Source organism: Amborella trichopoda, chromosome 11 (assembly GCF_054954075.1).
Source record: "Amborella trichopoda isolate Santa Cruz 75 chromosome 11, AtrichopodaSantaCruz75HAP2 v2.0, whole genome shotgun sequence".
Taxonomy (NCBI): domain Eukaryota; kingdom Viridiplantae; phylum Streptophyta; class Magnoliopsida; order Amborellales; family Amborellaceae; genus Amborella; species Amborella trichopoda.
In genome coordinates this window covers 43,313,388-43,332,270 of record NC_142346.1, presented here as the reverse complement: position 1 = coordinate 43,332,270, position 18,883 = coordinate 43,313,388, and the positions used below count along the sequence as shown (strand labels likewise).

At 35.9% G+C, this 18,883-nt stretch overlaps 1 protein-coding gene across 2 annotated transcripts; it reads left to right on the top strand.

Moving 5' to 3' along the window:
* Positions 1–2,826: 2,826 nt before the first annotated feature.
* LOC18448303 (uncharacterized) lies at positions 2,827–13,775 on the top strand. 2 transcript variants are annotated; one of them, XM_006858373.4, is made up of 5 exons: positions 2,827–3,345; positions 6,211–6,727; positions 9,579–9,780; positions 10,738–11,220; positions 13,102–13,775. In XM_006858373.4, the coding sequence occupies exons 1-5, from the start codon at positions 3,030–3,032 to the stop codon at positions 13,537–13,539; spliced, it is 1,956 nt and encodes a 651-aa protein (XP_006858435.2). In that variant the 5' UTR covers positions 2,827–3,029; the 3' UTR covers positions 13,540–13,775. The 2 variants fall into 2 exon arrangements, with proteins under 2 accessions (XP_006858435.2, XP_088708578.1); XM_088852452.1 differs by having other exon boundaries at positions 2,836–3,345; positions 9,599–9,780; positions 13,102–13,695.
* Positions 13,776–18,883: the final 5,108 nt, after the last annotated feature.

The window sequence follows — 18,883 nt, the reverse complement described above, 5'->3', positions numbered from 1 at the left end:
ACATAAAAAACAAAAAACAAAAAATTCGATCATGGATTACAAAAAAAAAAAACAAACATTTCGATCATGGATTACAAAAAAAAAAACAAACATTTCGATCATGGATTACAAAACATTCGATCATGGATTACAAAAAATTCTATCATGGGTTACAAAAATAAAAAATAAAAAATAAAATTCGATCATGGATTACAAGAAAAAATAACAAACATTTCGATCATGGATTACAAAAAATTCGATCATGGATTATAAAAAATTTTATCATGGGTTACAAAAAAAAAAAAAGAACAAAAAAAAAAAATTATGTTCTTCACAGAGCCGTTTTACATAAGCGATTTTAACTCAAAAATCCACCTCTAAGTGAATAAATTACATCGAATTGAGTATATTTTCTGATAAACAACAATATAAGGAATCAAAACCCTATCTTTGTAACACATTATTTCTAATACATCATGAAAACAAAATCAAAAGGCGGAAAAAAAAAAAAAACAGCGGAATTTTGGTTCCTCAGACATCTCAGTGTTCATCTCAAATTTCATACTGTAATTGACCAGATTACGTAAAATTGAAAATTTTAAATCATACTAGACACAATAAAGATTAAAAACCCTAATTATTGAACTCATTATGTTCAAAATATGCCGTGAAATAAATCAAATGGCGGAAAAAAAAAAAAACCCAAACTTCGTACCTGATTTTGTGAACCGAAGCCTTCAATCTCCAAAAAACTATGTTTTTCTCGACGATTATCACAAATTAGTAACAAAAGGTTTTGATTCACAGCTTTACGAACAAAATGCCTACAAATTTTGAAAGATTCATGCCCTATTTGGCATGAAACTTTCAAAAAAGGCGGAAACCCTAAACACCAAATTTTTCGTGATCCAAAAACACCAAATTTTTCAACCATTTAATCCTTGAAAAAGCTGAATAAAGCTGTTTACAGCCTGCAAATTAGATCACATGCCAAAAAAAAAAAGAAAAATGATCAAAAAATGACAAATTTCAAAGAATCCCGTGAAGAACACTTTGCAACCCGTGTTCTTCACGGACTCGCCGATTCTGCACAGTAACTCGGCGAGTCACTGTGCAGAATCGTCCGGTTCCCTCTAGAACCGGACGATTTCCAATTTTTTAGGCGATCCGGTCTCCTTTTAGCGATTTCCGAATTGAATCGGGGCGAGTCCGGTTCGACTCGATATTTTTTAAAACACTGGTTTAAAGAATCACCCCCCACCACACAAAACTGCCCACCAATTCTAATTCTCTCTCCCTCTATGTGGTGTGTGTAAATCCAAGTATATATATATATATATATATATATATATATATATATATATATATATATATATATATATATATATATATATATATATATGAACTTGCCTTTGGCAGAAATTCAAGTTTCTCCAACCAAAAACGTGATTTACAGCTTCTAAAATATATGAAGGTTTCAACTACCAATAAAAGACTAGTGAAGGTTCTATTTAGTGATGAGCGTTGCACTCCAAAAATGACAAACTCCCAACAATTTAATGAACGTGTCCAAAGCTTTGGACATACGACACCATTATAAAGTTTAGGTAAAGCGTCAATCATATACCTGAAAGAAAAATGGTTAGATAGGGCTGCAGCCCTATCAAAATAAGTAAATCCTCATCTCATAACTCATCGAAAATTGCAAGTGAAGTATTGATAAACTTTTATATTAATCATCTTGACTTGAACATTATAGTTGTGAAGAAAATTTAAGATTTCAACCTCTAAAAATAGTGTATAATATAACAAATTATTTAGACCATCCATTTTACCTTAAAATAAGTGTTCACAAATCCAAAAGATTTGTACCATTTTTTTTAGTTTCAATTTTTATTGTCAGGGTTAAAAATTGATTTTAGAGCCATCATAGAAATTCATGTTGCCGAAAGTACTTGCTGGATAAGGATTTGAGGTGAGATTTTATTTTGTTTTTATAAAGCTTACGCCCTATAGAAACCTCATTTTGCTTTACAACTAAGGGCACCTCAAAAATAGGACCAAAAAGTCTACTCTAAACGTTGGAAAAGAAAAAAAATACAACATAGGACCAAAAAGTCTACTCTAAACGTTGGAAAACAAAAAAAATAGAACTTTGAGTCATAAAAATAGTACATTTTGTAATACATTATATCGATTATAAATTTTTAAAATTATCAAGTAACCGTATTGAGTTTTAATCTTTAAATTTTAGTAAAAAATTTTATACAAGGTTGTAACTTTATACTAATGAAGTAAAGTGCATCTCAAAAATAATATAAAAGAGAGTGTTCTGGCATTGGAGAATCATCCAATTGATCATCTCTATCTTGAGATGTATAGACGTAGAAAAAAACAAAATTTGAAGTCCAAAAAATAATACATCTTGTAGCAAATTATCTAAACCGTCTATTTTTTATATTTTCAAATGTTTCAATCTGTATTATTTTCAAACTTTTAAATTTTCATAATGTTGGATGACAATATATTTTCAAACCATCATAACGCTTCAGACACCAAAATGACATCTTCAATATATTTTTAGAGTTATGCCTTACCGTACAAGGAAGCAACCTTGTACAAACTTCAACCTTCCATAATTAGATATAAACTTTGATAAGTGCTTCACAGTAATATCTTATTCTCGAAAGGCAAAACCCTTTTACCAGAAAACATGGGTCTGACGCCACAACGTGGCAGCTCATTGTATCACTAAAATAAAGAGAGACAAGGTATTTGACTTTTTTTCATGCCTACAAAACTCCATACATATAAACTCCACATATATATATACAACATATATGAAACATCAGCATTAGAATTGATTTCCTCTCTCTCTCTTCTCTCTCTCTTAGCAAAATTCTCTCTCTTTCTCATAGCAAATTTTTCTCTCATAGAAAATTTCTCTCTCTCTCTTAGCATTTTTTCTCTCATAGCAAATCTCTCTCTCTCTCTCTCTCTCTCTCTCTCTCTCATATCAACTTCTTTCACTTACCCTGTCTGGTCCCCTAATGGCCTTACGCTGTACCATCCACTGTGAAGAGAAGGTGGTGGCCCTTAACAAGATTGGGACAAAAAATAATGGCCATGGCCATGAAGATTTCAGGGAACCATCTGTTTCGTTCGAGACACCGAAAGAGGGGGAGTACGGCATCGAGGGCACGGACAAGAAGTGTGTGTGGCTAAGATCGCAATTGATTGGAAGTAGCACAGAGATAGACACACCGTTTGGCAAGCGGATTCTTACGTATGCTGATCATACCGCCTCCGGGAGGGCTCTCGAACATGTCGAGAATTTTGTCCATCACAATGTTCTTCCATTCTATGGTAAGATGATTTCAGTTTCTTAAACACTGGACTTGGGTTGGGACACGGTGGGTCTGGAGCCCGAGTCAGGAGGTAGGCTCCAGCCGGTCTGAATCAGACTCGGCCAAGTCTCAACAATTTTAACAGCAAAGCTTTGAAAACCAATGAGACTCGACTGGTTCTCAACGTTTTGCACTCGGACTCGGCAGTCCGCCCAGTCTTTGCCAGGGTTGGTGGCCTTGTGTTGGTTTTTCTTTTGAATGGGAATTTTGCTTTCTCTTTTTATTTTTTATTTTTTTATTTTTTATTTTAAAATTTTTATTTTTGGATAGAATGGAGCATTTTAGTGGTACGCATCGACCATGTCAAATGTTTATGATCGGACAATGAGGTTAGTGGTACCGCGGGTGAAATAACTAGTAAGGGAAATTTCACAACACTTTACAAAGCTTTTTAAGTTCATTTTTTTTATCAATTTAAAAAGGGAAACTTATCAAATTATTCATTATAGATGAACAATTTAACATCTTAACCGTAAGTTTTGATTTCATTTTCAAAATACCGATAGAAAAATGCATGATTTTGAATTTGAATGCTTGCAAATGGGTAGAACGTTAAATAGTCCATCTCGTATAAGTATTTTGATAAGTTTCACATTTAAAGGTAAACAATATGAACTATTAGAACAATAGATAAATTACAAATCACAAAGAAAGAAGAGATTTTGAGCTCTTAAAACTATAAATCTCATTCTCCATCAACCTTGGTAGGGGAATATATCTGGAGCATTTTTTTAAAAGGGAAATTTATCAAATTACTCATAAGAGATGAACAATTTAACACATTACTCATATATATTTTCATTTAATTTCAACCCCCCGCCCCCCCCCCCCCCCCCCCCCCCACCAAAATTTTTTTTTAGGTCCTTCTAAATCCCGACGCTGTAAATCCCTAATTTAATTGTAATTTTATTTTATTTATTTTTTAATATTTTTCTAAATCACTAACTTAGACCAATCCAGACCCAATTTAGATTGCCAATTTAAGGATCCAACACGAATCCGTGGATGAATAATCCGCCCTATAAATCTGGATTTTGAAACACTAGAGATGTAACCCTGTTGCCTGTTTTTTGTGAGGGAGCAAATAAGTTTACGAACCACATGGTCTACGTGTTGGTGACAGACTGCAGATAAGCAAATGGGTTTTAGAGGTAGTGGCATTCAAACCTTGGACTTGTTTTGAGCCCTAGATTTTAATCCTTTGAAGTTCAACCTTTTATGGTTGACCAGCATTATGAAACTATCATATTGGCCAGTCGCTTGTATGGGTAAGGGGTGGCGATGGTTCTGGACCCATCCCGAGACTCGGCCCAGGTTCAGGCAAGTCGGGTTCAGGTCCATGTAGACCCGACATGAATAGTATTATTGTATAAATAATATTTAATATATATAATATTTAAATAAATATAAATATTTAGTTATAATATTTAAATAATATATATATATTTAACATAACATTTAAATATATTTTTATTTTATTTTAAGTCGAGTCCAATTGGGTTTGGGTCCAAGTGTGATAGCTTGGGGTCCGGCCAGACCCGTTGCCACCCCTAGATGGGTATGGCGCTTTGGCCAATTCCTATTCAAAGCAAAATCTAGGTATTGACAGAATTTGTCAACGGTTCACCTAATTATATATTTTTTTCACCATTACTAAAGAATTTTTATTAATAAGAAGAAAACAAATTACAAGATACAGACAAAGTCACTATCACTAGAAAGAAATAATCACTAGCAAAGATTAGTGTACCCCTTCTTTTGCAAGACAACCAGCCTCGGCATTAGACTCCTTATAACAATAACGAATTTCAGCAATTATAGTTTTGAGAATATCCCGTATTCCATGAAAAATTATGGTCAACCTCCATCGTACACTAGCTTTGCCTTTACTCTTGTTGAATCCCCTTTGATAATCTTCCCCGCCTCAATTCTTGACAACAGTTTAATGCCTTTTAAAAGGGCTTTTAGCTTTAGCTTCATTACCTAAAGTGACACGGCAAGTTTGATCCTCCGGATTCAGAGAACATACTCTCACCAAATAAAAAAAGTTAAGTAAATAGTATTTAAAATAAATATATTGTTAAAAGAAAGGGGATTATATACATGTGATCATTTACTTTTGATACAACGTGATCACAATTACTTACAACAATCCGATATGAAATTTGATAAGCTTGGATGTGTTGCAAACTTCGAGAAAATTTCTTTTGAAATTTGAACTTGGTCAACATAATAATTACAGCCACCCAATATTTACATCCAATGGTCAAGATTGATGTGGCCACCTTGTACCAAAAGTAAATTGTATCATTCTATGTTTTTTCTATAAAAAAAAGACACCTATTCCTTCGAAATAAAAAATATAACCCTATTTATCCAAGGGTGTGGCTTCTACAAGGTTGCAACCTTAAACAATCCAATTAAGATGCACCTCCAAATTTTATCATAACATGTGATTTTGATGTAAAAAATGTTGAGGATTATTTCAAATTTATTTTTATATCTAATTATAAAATTTTAAATTCTAAAAATGGTTAAAATCAAGTAGATTTATAAACATATGAAAATCTTAAAAATGAACGGTCTAGATAATGTATAGCAAGATTTTCCAAGACTCAAATTTTATTTTTTATTTCATAGTCATACATCTCGATGTAAAGATGATCAATTAGAGAGTTTGTCAACAATAAAACTACTTTTTCTTATAAATTTTTGAGGTGCATCTTTAATTCTACATTTTAAGGCTGCAACCTTATATAAACTTTTTCCTTTTTTACCCACACTAATGCAGATTATTTTCCTTTTCCTGTTATAATCTAAATAGGAAACACGCACACCAACGATAGCTTCGTAGGGCAGCGCATGGGGAAAATGGTAAAAGAGGCAACAAAATACATAAAGACATGTCTGGGCAGTAGCAGTGGCACAGAGGAGATCCTTCTCTTATGCGGCAATGGCACCACTGGAGCCATCAAAAGGCTCCACGAAGTAATGGGCGTTGCCATCCCCTCTACTCTCCGATCTCGATACCTCGAAGCCCTAATTCTAAAGCCCGAAGAACGATGGCTGGTGTTCGTAGGGCCGTACGAACACCACTCCAACCTTCTTTCATGGAGACAAAGCTTGGCTGAGGTGGTGGAAATTGGGGTGGATGATGAAGGCCTCATTGATATGAACATGCTGCATAAAAAGCTTGAGGAGGCGACACGACGAGGCAACAGGCCGATGCTCGGCTCATTCTCAGCTTGCAGTAATGTCACCGGGATTTGTACAGACACTCGTGCTATTGCTCGGCTCCTTCATGAGTACGGGGCATTCGCCTGCTTCGACTTTGCTGCTAGGTACTCTCTCTCTCTCCTACTTGACCCACTATGGACAAGGGCAAGAGAGAGCATGCATTCTCATTCGGAAATTTTATTCAAATATTTACGAGAGATAAACTATTTAATACTCTATTTATATTTATCGATTTAATTTAAAAATACCCATCAAAATACATATACTCAGACAACTTTGAATAGTTGCAATTGGGTAAAATGTTAAATTGATGAACTCTTATAGGTATTTTGACAAATTTTTCTTTACATTTCATCAATGATATTTTTTTAGATCAAGTTTCAAATAAATAAAAAATTTGGAAAATGGTTTCAAGAGAGATAAAATACATTTTGAGTATAGGCCCAAAGTTCGACCTTAAAATTTATAGATTACCTCATCATCCCCAGATGAATAATATAAAATTAAAAAATATATATATTTTGAGCTCTCAAAACACTGAATCTAACCTTATATTAAATGGTCATGCGCACTTATAAAGTACATAAACCTTATTTATTTATTAAACAATTTATATGCCACTTTTTTCTAAGCCTCATCTCTAGATGACTAGATCGATGTTTCCAAGACTTCAAGAAAAACAACGCCATGACTATGGTTTTTAAAAGAAAATGCGAAATGGAATATGCCTTTTTCATATTGTATTTAAAGCTAGCTTTGTTAACCTAGCTCTGCATAATCCTATTTTTGACGAAGTTTATTGAATAGTGTGCATCCTAATATTCTATGCTCCTGAGGGAGTCTATGTTGCTCCCTCTGGTGAAAAAGGCACATAGGAGGATTTGTTTGGATCCACCTAATAATCAGTAGATAATCATTTCACATAAGAATCTAAATTTTGGGTTCTCTTTTGCGGAGAACAAGCTGTTCAAAATTGAATGGTTTATGTTCTCTTTTGTTTTTTTTTGTTTTTTGGCAAGAGCACATAGTTGTTTATGTTCAATTTTTTTTAAAAAAAAAAATCTCTCATGCTCATTAAAGAGCTTTTTCTTCGTGTTTTTTTTTTTTGTTTTTTTTTTTTTTTTTTTCAAGTTTGTCACTTGATTGAAGCGGATGCATCTCTTAAATTTCGACGTACTGAACGTATCACCAGGTTGAATTTTGCCCTTGGAAGCAAATGAACAGTCTACTCCCTTGGGAGTAAGGATGGTAACCGGCCATCCTTGGTGCTGGCCCAACCCTTGTCAGCGTAGCGTAGGGCCGGCCATGCCTGAAGCTGGCCTTGACCCTGTTAGGCCAAACTGGGCTACAAAAATTAAAGGCCGGCATTGGCCCTAGCCCGACCCACAGGCCACATTTTCTATCCCAGGTCCTATTTTTCTAGAGCCGTGCCAATGCCGCTAGGTCAATTGCCAGCCGTAGCAACTCCGGGAGCAGGAAATCATTTCACTTGATTAAAATTTCCCTTTCTTTCTTCCTGGTCACAAAATAGGTCTCTCCATTAGGGCACAAAAAGTCTCCCTCGTGCCATTTTATGCATGTTATTTATTACATACTAAACGCTTAGTGGAGAGACAAAATACACCTGTAGTTTGATTTTTCTACGCCTTGTGTGGACAACTGTAAAGGGTGGCAATCGGGTTGAATCAACCCGAACCGGGTTTGGGTCCAGGTCCATGTTTTGGACCCGGAGAATCGGTCCAGATCCAGCTCAAGAATGGATCCCTATCAAGTCGAGTCGGGTCCGGTACAAGTTCAATTTGTACAGAACCAACCCGGTATAAAATTTATGAAAAAGTATATAAAATATGAATTATATATAAATTACATTTTTATGTTTTAAAATTTCTTAACTCAAGTATGGATTGGGTCTAGGTCTAAATGATTTGAACCTAAACTAGGCCTGGGTCCAAATGACTTAGACTTGACCCGGATCCAAATTGGGTCCGAGTTCAAGTCACTTGGACCCGATTTGAATCTGGGTCAAGCCCCGATCCATGTATAACTTGGTCGGGTTGGGTCTGGCCACCCCAAGCAACCATTTTAGCACCAGGAATAAAACTTGAAAGATAACTTTGCAACAAACCGAACAAAGCGTTCAATTTTATAAATTGTGTCAAAAGTCAAATGTCAATTACATTCTTATTTTTTCATTTTTGATCTCTTTCTTATGTGCCAGTGGATGAAATTGTTGGACTTGTCCCCTAATACATCCCCCATCCATTTGTAATGGACAATGACGATTGTGCACAATAATGACATTTGGGCACGATCTCCACTACTGATTGCATAAATAGATGGTAGATGTGGCTGGGGTCGTGGTGGTAGCATCCTCACACTCAATTACTACATCTTGGTATCCATTTTTACTGCCGATGCCCCTAATTATAACATCTTTAAAATGTAACTCTCCAATTTATTGAAAAAAGGAGTTGTCTTCCCTATTAAATTACCTAAAAAACAAAAAAAAAATGATGTGTCAAGGATGCAGTAAAATAACTATGCAGTACAATAACTATATCTCTTGATACATCTAAAGGTTTACTTTTTCAACTAATAAATTTTTAAGAAGAAGAATCAATATGTAAATAATATCGGTGATGATGATGATGCACAGGCCTTTCCATGTTATTGCTTTGTTCCCTCAGGCTTAGTGGTAGGTAAACCAATCTGGGCAAGAGATATCAAGGGTTTGAACACTTCAAAGTCATGCCAATTAACTAATTAAGCTGATTTACCCTTTTTTAGTTGGCCATATTATTGTTATGACTTTTAATACACTATATAAACAAACTTCTAATAATGACAATAAAGATGATAAATGAAATTGCCTCATGAACGAAGAAAAAAAAAGTCACTATTACTCTGTTATTTGACGATGATGATGACTGAGATCGTGCTACTTGTTGATAACAGCGGTCCATATGTCAAAATAGATATGCGATGCGGAGAGTTGGACGGCTACGATGCGATATTCATGAGCCCTCACAAGTTTGTTGGTGGACCGGGTACCCCTGGAATTCTGCTCATGTCCAAGGCCCTCTATCTGCTATCTTCACACCCTCCTTCCACTTGTGGTGGAGGAACCGTCTCCTATGTCAATGGCTTCAATGAAGAGGTACTTTCAATTTCTATATTTTACCCATATGACTATAGGAAAATAAAGCTCATGTCTTGGTATTGAGGTCTCAACTTCTCTCCATTACCTGCCACTAAACAATAATAGCACTTATGACCAGTGTTATTTGGATTTTAGACTACCTATCAAACTGGTTAGAGCTCTAATCTATTCATTTGGATTTCAGACTACCTATCAAACTGGTTAGAGCTCTAATCTATTCAAAACAGCCAACTAGTTAGAGCTCTAATCTATTCAAAACAGCCAACTACTGGTCGAATCAGTTGGACTAATTTTAAAAAAAAAACAAAAAAAATAGCAATAACAGTTTGAAATATAAAATATATTAAAATTAACTTGTCAAAACCACTTACCAAAAAAAAACCAAGCCTTGTTAAAACCAGCCTTCCTAATCAGCTAAAGTCAATCAAATATTGGTTTTAATAATGATTATTATGACCATAGCTTTCCTGCGATCATTTGACTACGGCCATAAATTTTATCACAATCCCATCAATTTATAATCACTAATGGAGAAACAATATGATCTTCATTTTACTTCATGTTGTTCTTTTAGGGGATTGTATAATAAAAGACTAGTAGCTTTTGTTATAAGGCCACAATTGCTCTCAGCCACTGGATGTGAAATCCTACTAATTTAAAGTATAACACAACATTCGAGAAATTTTATTGAAGACTTTGTAATCAATTAATGGCATATCTCCAATCACCCTATTTCACATCTAACGGTCAATAATGATTGCGAGCACCTTCTATCATAAGTAAATGGTCTTATTATATAAGGTTTCTTTTCTTATTAGTTCCCAATCCCCTCTATCATCATCCATCCAACAACCGAACGATGATAACACCGCCGACCACAGCTCATCTATAATCATATGATCACACTGTACTTTCATGGCATAAACTTGTGAATAACAAGATCCCTTATGGCAGGACACTCTATATTGTGAGGACATAGAGGAAAGAGAGGGAGCAGGCACCCCAGGCATCATTCAAACAATAAGAGCTGCCCTTGCTTTTGGGATCAAAGAGTACATGGGACAGTCCCTCATTGAATCTAGAGAGCAAGTTCTATTGCAAAGAGCTCTAGCTAGGATCTTGCCTAATGCCAACATAAGCATTTTAGGGAACACCCATGTTAAGCGCCTACCCATCATCTCCTTCCTCGTCTACACTACGAGCCTCGATGGACACTGTGAAAGAGACTTGAGCTCAAAGAAAGACAACATTTGCATATCGAAAGAGAGATCCATTAGGAAAGAGAAGCCTCTCCATTGTAGATTTGTTGCCAAGCTTTTGAATGATCTCTTTGGTATTCAAGCAAGAGGAGGTTGTGCTTGTGCTGGCCCGTATGGTCACATTCTTTTGAACATTGGCAAAGAGGAGTCTCTCTCCATAAGATCAGGCATTCAAAAGGTAATGAACCTTCTCTACCTCAAAAAATAAGAAGTTTTAAAAATGGCTTGTTCAACTGGGGAATCGGATCGGGTTAGGAGCCTGAATCACCAAATTCTCTAGGTTTTTTCTAGCTATTTTTAAAAATGTTTGTTGAGTATAGCCTGGTCTGGCTTAGGAATCATCCGAGCTGGACCGAGCGCATCGGACCCTGGTGAGTCAGAGCCCAATTTTAGATTTGGAACGCCTTTATACACAACCTATGTATGCAAAAACATGCATCATAAGTTGCTAGTTGTTCTATGGATTACAATTCATAGGATACTGTCCAATTGGATTTCATGGTTTCTGATAAGGACCCGGTTTCTATGCTGCCAAGCGCACAAATGTAAAAATGCAAGCCTCTTAATAAATCTATTTTTTAGATGGATTTTAAGACTTGATTTTTAAGGACATGTGATCTCTAACATAGAGATCGTGAATATGAAAAAATAAATAAATTTTAAAAACTAGAAATAATAATTCTAGTAAGATAACATTTGGACCGTTAGTTTCCATTTTTTTAAATGGAACACCTACTTGCATCCATCATTAAAATGGTTGCTTTACACTTTCGGGACCGCATATATAGAAATGCAGTCCAACCCGCATGAAACAATTTTCCTTCTGGTAATCCTTGGCGAGTTTACATCGGACAGTTGACAATTTTGATTAGGTCGAATTAGATAGCTGATAGTAGTGGTGTACGTTGTTCATGCACATAGGTTTGTGTTTGTGGTACTTTTTTTCTTTCATTTTTTCTAATTCAAATTTTCAACATGGGAGATAGAGGGCTTTGATTTGAAAATATGGTTTTTTATGAAAATGCATATAAAGATCATTTATTTTTTATACAAGAGATCACGATCATCATTGACCTTTAGACTTGAAATCAAGTGGTTGAAGATGCATTATTGTTTAAGCACAAAATCCGAAACAAAATTTCTCAAATATTGTGACACACTTTCATCTATTGGATTTCGCATTCAATAGCTAAAAATTAGTGTGACCATACAATTCCATTTTTTATTCATGTATTACTCACAACATGTCTCCCTTTGAAAAGAGGGTTTACTAGAGATTTTATAGCATAAGACCATTTACATTTAGTATGAGGAGGTCACAATTCACCTTGACGCCAAACGCAAGCCTGAGTTGTGCCATAGAATTGGACAATTTTTTTTTTCCTTTTGAAGTTTGAGCTTGATCTAATGGTCAATATTGACTATGACCTCCTCGTACCAGAGGTAAATAGTCTTTGTACACATTTCTCCTCATTAAAACAATGAAATAATAATATTTCTTTTCTCCTTGTATTTATTTGCCATACTTTCTCTAGGAAAGAAAGTACATCAGATCTCATCTTTTATTCTTAGGAATTCAGTGACAAAATGAGTGCTAGTTCCTTCTAAATTGTACTTAGAGAGAATTACTAAAAGGGTGTAGTTCGTATAGAGCAGAGGCTCTAAACAATCAAAGTAGTGCGCACCTTCAAAGAGTGTTGAGAAATATTGTTTTAATACTAGAAATCTTTGTGATAGCCTTAAAATACATTTTCATCTCTAATTATGAAATTTAAAGCTTCAAAATAGTATAGATCGAGCAGATCTATGAAAACTTGAAAATCATGAAAATTAACGGTCCCAAAATGCATTACAATATGCATTATTTTGAAAACTTGAAATCCATTTTTTTTTCATGTCCATGCGTCTTGATGTCGAGATAATCAATTCAAGAATATTTGGGCATCAAAATAACCTCTTCTAGTGAAAATTTGAAGGTAGGCTCTAATTTGATTGTTTAGAGTCTCGGCTCTATATAAACTTTTTCCGCACTAAAATGCCCTTGAACTGGACATTGCAGGGTTACCATGGACTAAAGCCTGGGTGGACTAGGATCAGCTTTGCCTACTACATATCTGATGAAGAATTTGAGTTCATCCTTGCAGCCATGGAGTTTATAGCGCTCCATGGCCAACGCTTCTTGCCTCTTTATCGTTTTAACTGGATGACTGGAGATTGGACACTTCCAAAGGGTACATTGAAGGATGGTGGTATGGTTGAGAAGATGTTTCTCTCTTTTGATAGATTGAGGCTTCTAATTGCAGGTTGCCAAATTAGCAGTGATGAGAAGGAGAGTCTTTTGTTGAGGAACGTGAGTGAGAATACCAGAGGTTTCGATCAAATGTATGCAGCGTATCTCGACAAGGCAAGATTGTTCGCAAGTTTCCTTCCCGAATTCCCGACTAAGAGGCAGATACCGCAGGACATAGACCCTGACCTTGTACAATTCAAGGTCTAGCTACATCTATCTCTCTGTCTCTCTCATATAATAATCATGTTGAAATGATAGAGCCATTGATATATTGATATGTAGAAGAGGAGGCAAGAAATCATTGTTTTTATAGAGAAAGATGTATAGGGAGCAGTTCTTGTATATTATTGCATGCTCTTTGTACTTTTGAGTGTTTTGTAGTCATTGTCTATTGCTATTATATGGTGAAATAATAGAAAGGTCCTCCTAGTTTAAAATTTAAACAGTCACAATTCCAGGGATGAGAAGGATCAAAGAAATATGAAAAACTGTATTAATACCAAAAATAGTGTATTAAGAGTATTTTTTCTAAGTTAGCTTCATGCTTTCATCCCTTGACGGGGACTTATATTACCAAATTGGATGAATGTTGTTCCAATTTTTTTCTGTTTTGGCTTTTAGGCAAATCAGCAAGGTCGGGGCCCTTAACCATTTCATTAAAAAAGAAAAATTAGGGTACAAAATTACATCAAGAGACCCTTTGGAAGGGATTTTAGCTGTATCAGTAATCACAAGAATGTTCAGAGTGTGGTGTTGTAAACCATTGGGGGTTGAGTCATGATGATCAAGGTTGACCTCTAGTGTTCGTTTCGACAATGAACGATGGATACCCTACACTAGGGTTAGTGACCATATGTAGGTTTTATATGCACCCTTCTTCGAGATAGAAACACACTGTTTTAGTGTATTTTAACTTTTTGAGATAGACTTCAAAAAAACTCAAAAGCAGAATTTACCATGGTTTATATATGGTATGTAACTGTAGAACAAGTGATCAACTCAGAAATCCTGTTGAACCAGTTCAGTTTGATTTGTAACACGGGGGAGTAGCAATACATTGCTTCAAAACTCCTGTATCCATATTCCATAAGGACTGAACACCATTGAGGTATTTTTGATTTTCGAGTTCACCAAGGTTACAAGGGTGTTCAAGATGAACTGCTAGCAGTCGACTATCAAAACCATATCAAGTCAGTTTAGATCGGTACGAACTTGGTCTGATGGATTTCTATTGCCTACATAGCATTTTGTCAAATTTTCAGAGCATTTGGAGATTTCTGATAATACTTGTGAATTCACTGCAGTGATCCCTCGGTAAAGTCTGAATAATCGTGATGAACGATTGTGTTAGTTGATGATCGGCTCAAATTCAAAATGGATAGCACAAAGCAATTTAGGGATCCTTTTGGAAAAGGATTACCCTATTATTGATAATTTTTAGCCTTTGGATGTCCTAGTCTCCTAGATCTATCTAGAGGGCCACGACATCTAAAACTCAAATTAAGCTGACACAACTCTCTGGAATCATGGAATAACTATGAAATTTTAGTGACTTGGGTCAAATAAGGATCAGGGGATAGGCAGAACCAACAACAGGATGTTGGTTGTAAAAGAAAGACCTATGTAATCTTTTTTAGGGGAAATACAATTTTTTTAAAAATAATAATAATAATCACCCCTTATAATTTTGGCAACAAGATCACTCACAAATGATCTTTTTACAAACAATAGAAATTCCAAAAATTAAATAACACATCAATAAAATAAAATAAATATCAACCACTTGATGTTATTCATACAACCTAATATTGTGCTTGAGAATATAAAAGAACAAACATTTAAAAGAAAAGATGTCGAATATTACCTCAACCGGGCTTTTTACATCCCACACCGAGTCACCACATCCAATGGTGCGGGATCAGCAGTCCATCTTCAATCTCGAACCTGGAAAGCTAATTTTGGCCAAACTAAGTAACCACTCTTAAATCTTTACAAAACCCTAACTCCAAAATAATTAGGTTCAAACCCTAATTTTTTCCCAACCCTTAGATTAGATCATGAGAAAGAGAGAGAGGCTCTCTATGTTGGGGCGTGCCCCCTAGGGTCCTTTTAAGGAGAGAAAAAGAGTAGAGAGAAAAAATAAGAGAGTAGAGAGAGAGGGGTGTGGCACCTAAGGAAGAGAAAGAGAGAGTTTATGGGAGAGAGAGATATGTTGAGATGGGGAGAGAGCACTCCAATTTATGGCGAAATTTAAGTCTAGGGTTTCTTAGGGTTTCCTATAGTTTGCCTCTTTTTTGAGATTGAATATGGACCATTGATCAATGTGACCTGTGGGATGTGAGATCTGAGCCACCCATTCCATAGATAGGCCATCAACATTATGGAAGCTACAAGAACCATTATCTCCCTTTTCTTAAACCATTTTCCCATCAATATAGTTAAATAAATTAAATCCATTAAAGATATAGTGCATACCATAAATTGCATATTCCATCTCATATTTTCCATAAAAATATTTCAATAATATCAAGTCAAGATATTCCTTCAATAATCAAGATAAGATATGGTCAATATTTCCTAATCAATATTTGACCACATGCTACAAGATGTAGTTACCATATTTAACAAACTTGAAGACAAAGCAATAAGATAAGGTATCCAAGGGTGGGAGCGTGCCACCCATGTATGGAATGTGGGGCCCGACCTAATACCCACATGGTGGGCCCACGTGCACTAGGGGCCCCCATGTAATTTTTTTAATAAATATTTTAAAATTTAAACAAAATGACTTTTAAAATATTATAATTTTGTAAATTAATAAATTTATTTTTATAAGTCCAAAAATAAGAAATAAAATATCAAATGACTTACAAAAATTCAAATAATAAATCTAAAATATTTTAATAATAAAATCAACACGATTAAATTAATATGATGAGAAGTTGATGCATATGGTTCAGGAATTCAATCAACGATCACGGGGTACTCTACCTTCAACTGTGGACAACAGACCACACTTGGTTTATCGAACTGACCAAGTATTTCTCATGACTCACAGTCCAAGCAGGGACTCATTAGCGGTTCAGCAAAATCTGGTCGATGAGCCAAGGAGTCGCAATCCCAGTCTGTGGATTATAGATCCTCCTCTAGAGACAAGTCAAGATCACCACGACCTGATGCGACCACAGCTCTATGGCGCATAGGGGTATCTCTCGCACATGCATATGCTTCACCTAAAAGTGGATATCTAATTTTCTCGAACAATCTATCTATATGCATGCCGTATGATGGAACATTGATGAGGTTTTGGCCCCCGTCTCTGTAGTCCTACCATCACACACAAGGGTCACACAGTCCCTCAGCTCACTCATCTAGGCATAAGCTCTGACCTCATCAAGGGCTAGCCAAAAACTCTTCTCGATTTATTTTTTATGCCCAGGTAACTTGGGTTTTCCAACCGACTGGCCTAGATCACCAAGCACAGTCCATTATCTGCAAATATCATTTGCTTAGTATGGTTTTCGAGGGACCACACTCCCACTGAGTTTATGTTCCACTATAGAAAATGTTTTTCATTACACATTCATAAGGCCTTTAAAGGCCACATAAACCCAACATCTCCCACTTGGCCTTTGAAGGCTTTATATTATCTCTTCATCACTTTCTCTCATCCCCATCTCTCTCACATGTCTTACAAAAAACATTAGGGACAACTCCCTTAGTCATAGGATCTGCAATAAGCAAATCGGTAGATATGTAGCTGATCTCAATCTCTTTCAATCTCACCTCATTTCTCAGGTAATAGAAATATGGCTTGATATGCTTGGAATTCTTGTGAAACCGAGGTTCCTTAGAGACACAAATAGCCGCCGTGTTGTCGCAGAAAATTCGCACCGCCTCACAACGTCAGGATGGAAATTAAGTTGATTAAGAAACTTCTTAATCCACACAGCCTCCATGGTTGCTAGACAGCATGCCACATACTCGGATTCTATGGTGGATAGAGCCACAATATCTTGTTTCTTTGGCTTCCAAGAAATCGCACCCCCTCCAAAGATAAACACATACCCAGATGTAGACTTTGCATCCTCTGGATCCGTGAAATAGCTTGCATCAGAATATCCCTCTATTGTTATTTCAGTTCCCCCCTTATATGTGAGCGCATAGTTGATGGTCCCCTTTAAATAGCTGAGAATGTTTTTTACTGATTTCCAATGCTCCTCTCCTGAGTTGCTTTGGAAACGGCTCACCAAACTCATGACGAAAGACAAGTCAGACCTTGTTCCCGTCATGGCGTACATAAAGGATCCAACTGCACTCCTGTATGGCACTCTCTCCATGGCTCTTATATCCATGTCTTCGGTAGGACACATTTTATTATTAAGCTTCATCTTTTTTTCAATTGGGGTTGACATGGGCTTACATATACTCATATCAAACTTTTCCAGTATCCTCTTACAGTAGGTTGCCTGAGAAAGTTGGATAGTCTTCTCTCTCATGTTTCTTATTATTTTGATGCCCAACACATATGAAGCTTCTCCAAGATCCTTCGTATTGAAGTGTTGTGCAAGAAATTTTTCATCACTACTACTAGAACAATTGAGCTGCTAACAATTAGTATATCATCTACATATAACGAGAAAAAGACCACATCACTCCCACTAACCTTTTGATATATGCAATAATCCTCATTATTTGCAGAGAATCCTGCAAGAGCAAGAGTCTCTTGAAATTTTATATACCATTGTCGCGATGCTTGTTTCAGGCCATAAATGGATTTATTAAGTTTGCATACAAGATTTTCTTTCCCTTTTTCCTCAAATCCCCCAGGTTAGGTCATGTAAATTTCTTCTTCTAATTCCCCATTTAGAAAGGTTGTTTTGACATCCATTTGATGAACCTCAGAGTCAAAATGGACTGCTATAGCTACAAGGATTTGGATGGATGGAAATTTGGCAATAGGGGAAAATGTTTCCTCATAATCTATCCCTTCTTTCTGGGTGAAACCCTTTGCAACCAACCTAGCTTTGTGTTTTTCTATTTTTCCTTCAGAGTTCAACTTTTAGGGTACTAATTCTCATACATGGTTTTGGTTAATAGAAGCATACTCATCTTTCATAGCTTCTACTCAGTATTCCCTTTCAGGACAGGTCAATGCTTCACGGTGAGTTCTAGGTTCTGAATCTGGATCTTTCCAAACCTTATCAAAATGTTCTCCAAGGTAGACAGAATATTCTAAGTAAATAGGTGGTCTACTGACTCGGTTACTTCGTCTTGGTTCAGGTAAAAGTTCACTTTCTTTAAGGAGTTCAGAAACAGGTTGGGTTGGTTTAGAAGTTTCAGGTTCAGGGTCTCAAACTACATCCTCGTTTTTGGCCTCCTCATAAAAGTTGGCTTGTTTTCTACTCAACATTGCTTCAAAGAACTCTTCCTCAAAGAAGTGAGCATCGTGGCTTTCAATAATCGTACCAGTTTCAATATTGTAGAATCAATACCCCTTACCATGATCTGGGTAACCAATGAAACTAGATTTGACAGTTTTGGGTTGCAA

Coding starts and splice junctions, on each gene's coding strand:
- LOC18448303 (XM_006858373.4), top strand. CDS start 3,030: ATGGCCTTACGCTGTACCATCCACTGTGAAGAGAAGGTGGTGGCCCTT. Junction 6,728..9,578: donor TGCTTCGACTTTGCTGCTAG/GTACTCTCTCTC, acceptor TGTTGATAACAG/CGGTCCATATGTCAAAATAG. Junction 9,781..10,737: donor TCAATGGCTTCAATGAAGAG/GTACTTTCAATT, acceptor CCCTTATGGCAG/GACACTCTATATTGTGAGGA.